The 7,138-nt window shown below is 58.3% G+C and overlaps 1 protein-coding gene across 2 annotated transcripts in view; it reads left to right on the plus strand.

Annotated features, from left to right (window-relative positions):
* Positions 1-533: 533 nt before the first annotated feature.
* DRC7 (dynein regulatory complex subunit 7) overlaps positions 534-7,138 on the plus strand; it is a 26,249-nt gene continuing 19,644 nt past the window's right edge. The window contains exons 1-5 of one of the 2 annotated variants that reach the window (XM_012647860.1): positions 534-575; positions 3,177-3,408; positions 3,807-3,981; positions 5,040-5,165; positions 5,821-6,015. In XM_012647860.1, coding sequence (XP_012503314.1) covers positions 3,212-3,408; positions 3,807-3,981; positions 5,040-5,165; positions 5,821-6,015 — 693 coding nt within the window. In that variant the 5' untranslated portion in view covers positions 534-575; positions 3,177-3,211. Of the gene's footprint in view, positions 576-3,176; positions 3,409-3,806; positions 3,982-5,039; positions 5,166-5,820; positions 6,016-7,138 lie in introns of those variants that run through there. The other variant, XM_012647861.1, reaches the window with a different exon arrangement.

Raw genomic sequence — 7,138 nt, forward strand, 5'->3', positions numbered from 1 at the left:
ACACTCACCACGCAGTGGGGCAGGGGCTGTGGCAGGCTGGCAAATGTTTAACAACTGGCTCGCTGGGAGAAAAAGCCCTGCCTGTAGCATCTGCCAATTCCTGTGGTGTAAATAACCCCATGGCCACTTTTAAGCTATTGGACCTCACTGAACGGAACTTGGGAAGAGATGCAAAGTACCCCCTCAGCCCCGTATCTAGTATTTCCATTGTACTGAGACAATAAGCATAAATCACTTGAAGAGCATAGATGATGGTAAAATATAGTAAAATAATTAGTGATGGGTTTTGAGTATTTATTACTTTTGTTTTTAATAGAATTATTTACATAGGTTTTATCATTTAATTTTTAATCATGGCTGTGTTTGACAACTGGCTCACAAAAATCCCCGAAAGTTTAACCACCAGCTCTCTCAAGCTGCGGCACCGCTAGACCAGCACACCACAGGCACGGGGACCCGAACAGTCCCAGAAGACTACATTTCCCAGAAGCCTCCTCCCTTGGGGACCTGCTCCCAGCTTCCAAAGCTGTTACCATGGAGATGGCTAACAGATAGGACAGGCTGTCCTCGGAGGGGTGAGGAGGGAGCAGGGGATGGGACTGGGGGTGGCTGGACACTGTCCTGCAGGGGGAGGGGGAGGCTAGTGGGGGAAGGAGACTGCTTCTGCCTGGGGGGCCCCAGCCCTGATCTTTCTGGGGAAGTTTGTGTGTGTGTGTGTGTGTGTGTGTGTGTGTGGTGGGAGGAGGAGGTTGCTGCTGGGGGGGGGGTTCAGGGAAGGGGGTGGGGGCAGGGTCCAGGGAACCTTGAAACAGGCCTGTCCTCCATATGCTGGACCCCAGCTGTGCGTGTGGGGATAAAGGGTTGGCCTGAAGAATCTGCCTGGGGGGCCCCAGCCCTGATCTTTCTGAGAGTTTGTGTGTGTGTGTGTGTGTGTGTGTGTGTGGTGGGAGGAGGAGGTTGCTGCTGGGGAGGGGGTTCAGGGAAGGGGGTGGGGGCAGGGTCCAGGGAACCTTGAAACAGGCCTGTCCTCCATATGCTGGACCCCAGCTGTGCGTGTGGGGATAAAGGGTTGCAGATTCTCCCCATCTCAGCCTCTGAAGGTGTCTGCAGCCTTGGGCTCAGGGCCCCATCTCAGCGCCTGCCTCGGTGGTAACCCCTGCTGCCCCTGACACCCTGGCCTTCCCTCCAACCTATGTCTTTCCTTGCTCACTACTCCCCCCCAATCCCTTCTAGGACTTTCCCCTCTCATTAGGCCCGGAGACACATGGGTTTGAGGACCAGAAGTATATAGGTTCAAATCCCAGATCTGCCACATACCAGCTGTGACCTTAGACAGTTCACTTAACCTCTCTAGGCCTTAATCTTCTCATCTGCAAAGTGGGTACCATAAGTGTCTGCCTTATAGAGTCCTTAGAGGATAAATGAGATGATCTCTGCACAACCCTTAGCACAGGGCCTGGCACACAGTAGGTGTTCAGTAAACTATAAGTTCCTTGTTATAGTTATTACTGCCCTCCCTGGGCTCATCCTGCCTGGGTCCAGGAGGCAGACAAACAGATCTGATAACCAGGCAGTGCTGCTTGGCTAGAGGTTTGCCCCTGGGGAACCGGGGCCCTGAATGGTGTTGGCCCACCTGGGACGTGGGTGGGCTGACCTCCAGCAACAGGAGCATACTGCCCCTCCTAGAGCACAGAATGTCAGAACTGAACAGAAAATATCTGTCCCTCCCTTCACATCGTAGAAGGGGAAACTGAGGCCCAGAAAGGGGCAGAGAGTGGAGCTATTGGCAGAGCCACGGTTTCCCCCAACCTGGCTTGGTCCTGGCTGGTGGCCTGTGACTCCTCTCCCCGGGAGGTCGAGGCAGCCCAAACAGGGGTGTGGAGTGGGGAGGTGCGGCCAGCCTTTACCTCCTGGTCCCCTTTGCCCTCTTGGTCATGGCTTAACCCTGGGGGGGTGACGACAAAGCTGGGGAGACTCTTTTCTTCTCTCCCCACTACTTGCCCCCCACCCCAATCCTGTAGGTCGGGTCGGTTTTCCTCCTCTCTGGAACTTCGCCCTGTTTGCTGTAAAGAAAATAGGTATTTGAGGTCGGCTAATGCTGAGCTGGGGGCTACAGACTGGGGATCAGCTGGAGTGACACTGGGCAGCTTGTGACAGGGACCCAAGTAGGGGCTGAGTTTTCTTATACAGTGAAAGGCTGGCGGTGGCGTTCCGGGATGCTGTGGCACCGCTGGGGACCCCAGCTCCCTTGTCTCTCTGCCCTGCCACCGTTCGCAGGCAGCTTGGCCCTCATGTGTGGTCACTTCACAGTCTTGCCTTGGCCGCCCCATATCCCTCTTTATGTCCGTGTTCCAGGCAGGCAGAGAAGGGCAAAGGGCCACGTCTCAGCGGCCACAACCGGGTCACACCACAGGGCTACCTCTAGCTGCAAGAGAGTCTGGGATCCTGAACATTGCAAACCGGCACTCTGCTGCCCCTCTGTAAAATTGGGCTTCTGCTGCCCGGAAGTGGGGCTGGATCTTTGGGCAGGTGACAAGCAGTCTAACTCAGCGAGGCTTCATGCTGTGGCATCTCATGTGGCTCTCAGAACGATGCCTGTCCCCTAGGCTGACACAGGGCTTGACCCACCCTGTCCGAGTGCCTCGGCGACAGCCCTGCCCTCTCACTCTCTGTGCCTCAGTGGCCAGCTGGGTCAGATGAGATGTCATTCATCTGGCACCTTTATTTTTTTGTGACCTATTCTGCATCACCTTACTAGCAGGAATGATTTCCTTTCAGCGAATTCACTTACATAAATAGGAAACTTTATAACACGGCAGTCGTCCCTACAGCAGGAGCATCGCCTGCCCAAAAGGGAAGACGGCTGTCAAAATAAACACACTAAGGCACAGCGACACCTGCGCCTGCCCTGGAAACGGCTCCCAGCCCGAGGCCTGCAGCTGTGTCGTCTCTGTTGCGAAGGGACACGTGCAAGCGTTAGGAAGGTGTTACAGGTGCTCCAGCAGCGAGACTTTCTCCTTGATTGGAAGGAAGTTTCAGGGGGAGTCGCTTCCTCTCCACGTGACCGGAACCACCGCAACCCACCTCCCGGCCGCCCAGGGACGCACAGGCGGCCTTGGCCGCTCCTGCCTGGCCCGACCGCCGACCATGCCGGGTACATTTCTCCTTCCCCGCAGAGACGCTAGGGCTCCCGACAGCCGGAGCCGCCGGCATGGAAGTCTTGAGGGAGAAAGTGGAGGAGGAGGAGGAGGCCGAGCGCGAGGAGGCGGCTGAGCGGGCGGAGCGGGCTGAGAAAACGATGCGGCCGGTCGAGGTGCGGACGGAGGAAGCCCCCCTGACCCCGGAGATGCTCAGAGACCTGGAGAAGAAGCTTTCGGAGATCGAGACCCCGGCCTCAGAGGAGCCCCCGTGAGTGTGAGGGGCGGGGGCTTAGGGCCCAGCGGCCCTGGCGAGGGCAGACCAGGGGTGGGCACAGGAAGAACCAGGCTGAGCGGTGGCTGGCAGGGGGACCAGGACGTAGAGGGAGTCGGTTAAGAGTGAGGGCTCCGCTTTCAGACCGCCTGTGCCGAGTCCCCACTCTGCCCCTCACTAGCTGTGTGACCTTGGGCAAGTCACTCAACCTCTCTGTGCCTCAGCGCCCTTATCCGTTTAAAAGTGCAGGTGATAATAAAGACACCTGCCTCCTAGGGGGTTGTGCGGATTAAATGAGGACGGGGCGGGGCCAAGGGCAGCTCAGATTGGGTCCAGGGTTCCCGTGTGCCGGGCATAGCGTCACTGGGGCTAACGCCACCCCTATTGTGGCACAGGGTCATTACCAAGGACACCATCGACATCTCTAGCCTGCCCCTTTCCTACAAAACCAACACACCCAAGGAGGAACACCTGCTGCAGGTGGCAGACGACTTCTCCCGCCAGTACAGCCACCTGTGCCCGGACCGCGTGCCCCTCTTCTTGTACCCCCTGAACGAGTGTGAAGTACCTGTAAGGCCGGGACGTGGAGGGCAGGGGTGGGGATGGGGGCTGGAGAACAGACGGCACAGGGAGGTGGGGCTGTTTCTCCAAGGTCTCTGGGCCGAATCCCAGACCTCTCGTGGTTCAGAGCGTCTAGTCCAGGGACCGCATAAACTCGGATGCCAGCAGGCTTTGTGTGAATCACCCCTGGATTGCTGCGGTGTCCTGAGACCCCCCTAAAGAGGCAGCCGCTGATGGCTGCAGGGAAAATGCAGACCTGGCGTTACCAGAGCAAAAGAAGGGACTCAGGATTTGTGTGACAATCCCTAGTTTTTAAATGCTGGCAGCTGACACAAATGCTAAACGTCATCACTGGGCCAAATAAAACAGGTCTGTGGGTCCCTGTCAGCCTACGGGCTGCTGTTTTGCAACCTTTGGATGAATCCCATGATAGTCCGTCTATAGATGGGGAAACACAGGGACGTGTTCTGGGCCATGGGCTGGAAGGAAGAAGCCAGTGCTCAGGTCCTGGGGCCTGCCCTGGTCCTTCCCTGGACAGGGCCAGACTCTGGGGCTGGAGACCGCACCGGCCATCAGCTGGGCCCGGCCAGAACCTCTTAGGCCCTGGGGGGCATCACCCCCGGGAGGAGACCACAGAGCTCCGAGGAAGCCTAGGAAACAGGAGACCTGATCTCATTCGGCCCTGACTTGCTGGGTCATCTTGGGCAGCTCTCTAGGCCTCTCTGGGCCTCAGGTTCCCTGCTAGTGCCCTGGGGTTAGAGGAAGGGAGCCCTCAAGGCTGTTCCAGCCCAGATCCAGATGTGCTGGTGCCATCTCTGGGCGCCGGTGGTGCAAGGGGGCCTCCCAGGCATTGCCAGTGCTCCCTCGATTGCCGCCACGTGCCAGACCTGGGCGTCGCCTGGCCGGCCAGCGGCTGCTCTGCCACCCCAGGGTGCATGAGTCCAGCCTTCTGCATTGGCTCAGGCCCCCAGGAGCTCACTGTGGGTATGAGGGAAGCCCTACCAGGCACCGGATCTCACGGGTCCCTACTGAAGGTGGCCCCGCCGGCGCGATCTCTCCCCTCGCAGAAGTTCGTGAGCACGACCATCCGGCCCACCCTCCTGCCCTACCCCGACCTCTACAACTGGGATGGCTGCGCCCAGTTCGTCTCCGACTTCCTCACCATGGTGCCCCTGCCAAACCCCCTCAGGCCGGTGAGTGCCACTCAGGCTGCGTCCTTAGGCCCGTTAAGCACAAGATGCGAAGCCAGGCACGGTCCAGCCACAGCCCCTCAGAGACCCTCTAGCGGGAAACAGGCCCAGAGAGAGACAGCCACTTGCCTGAGGACACACAGCAAGCCTGGGCTTCTGGTCCCACCTCTTTCCCTCCTTTACCTGTTTCTGCCGTCGAAGGCTCCCCTCCGCAGCTTCAAGGGGTGCAGGAAGGAGAGAGGGAGGGCCTGGCTGCCCATCTTCAGTCTTCGGGCCATCTCCGTCAGCTTCTCACCCAGGAGGGAGGCAGGGCGGAGAAGGAAAGGATGGGGGCTGGAAGAAAAGGCAAATGTTGGAGCAAAAGAATAAAGCGACCCATCAGAGGGCATCAGACCAGAAGCTTCTACAGTCCAGACAGTCTTCCCTGTCAGGAAGTCCACGAGCCCCTTAATATTCTAGGCAAATGTGGATTGTGCGGGGTCTGGTCGTCGTCCCATTCTTAGCCTGTCCCTGACCCGGTAGGGATTAGGAGCCCTCTGGAGGTCCAGCCTGCACGTTGCCCCGGCCCCCCGCCCCGGACAGGTGGGCTGTGGTGAGGATGGTGAGGACGGGCGGGGGCTGCGGGGGCCGGCCGTGCTGACCAGCCCGCGGCGGCCAGCCCTCGTCCCTGTACTCCTCGACCACGGTGCTCAAGTACCAGAAGGGCAACTGCTTCGACTTCAGCACGCTGCTCTGCTCCCTGCTCATCGGCTCCGGCTACGACGCCTACTGCGTCAATGGCTACGGCTTGCGGGACCTGTGCCACATGGACCAGACACGGGAGGTGTGCCCGCTCACCGTGAAGCCGAAGGAGGTGCGGCGGGGCTGGAGCTGCCCGGGCACCCCAAGGGATGTGCGTTCCCAGGGCCGTCGCGCCATCCTTAGAGTACTTTGTCCCTGCACCCTCCTCCTCCCCCTGTCCTGGCCGTGTGGACACAGCTCCACACCAAGCAGCCCTGAGCTCGCCTGGAGCGTGCATTTCAAACCACTGGGGATTTCTCTGTCCTCAGCATCTTGACGCAGTCAGCCCAGTTCTCCAAACTGGCTGTCCCTCCCTGCTTGTTCTAACTGGGTTTCCCCTAGGGTTCTCCCCACTCGGAAATTTTATGAACGCTACATGGTTTATATCCTAAGTCAGACTATTCCAAATCTACCCTGTGCGCTTGGTAAAAAATCCATCCAGCCATTTTTATATAGGGAAATAACAGACAAGTGGGCAGACATTCGGTTCTCGGTGCCTGCCCAGCCCCCACCCAAGGAGAAGGACCCCCTTTTAATAGCAAAAAAAAAAAAATCACCAACCTTCCAGTGGGTAGTGGCTGTGTTTTTAGATCTGTTGATTGAGAGTTCCAGAATGACTAGAGGCTGCTGCAAACACAAGAAACACTCTTAAATGAATTTTAATGATCGAAATCACGGGAGCATCTCTTTGCGTTTGCAAAATAGTCATGCTGCAGACAGAAAGTGCTTTCCGTGAACCAGATTCATTCCAGGACTCGGGGGTCGGGGCCGAGCCCTGTGGGTGTCTGAAGCTGAGGGGCGGGGGTGCGGGGGCCGAGGCGCCCAGCAGGATGCCTGCACACCCGCGCTGCACCTGTGCGCACCTGGGGAGGCCGGGGTGGGGGTGCCCTGGGGGAGGAAGGGCAAGAGAGCAGGGGAGGCGTTGCTCGCTCAGGTCCCCCACCCAGGGGAAGCTGGAGCAAAACTCCAGCACAGCCTGCGGCTTCAAAGCCTCTGAGCTCACATGTGGGCCTCTTAGCTCAGCCAAAAGTTGAATAACTAAAACGATATCGATAAATACCAGATGCAGAGAACTTTCTGGCTTATAATCCCCGTTTATGTCCATTGGCTTAGCTGCTCCTCACGAGCATCTTCCTGCCTTTACTGCTCAGGACGAGCCTGACGTCCAGAGTGGCGAGGGGACCTCCCTCTGCACG

Source organism: Propithecus coquereli, unplaced genomic scaffold (genome assembly GCF_000956105.1).
Source record: "Propithecus coquereli isolate 6110/MARCELLA unplaced genomic scaffold, Pcoq_1.0 Scaffold272, whole genome shotgun sequence".
Taxonomy (NCBI): Eukaryota; Metazoa; Chordata; class Mammalia; order Primates; family Indriidae; genus Propithecus; species Propithecus coquereli.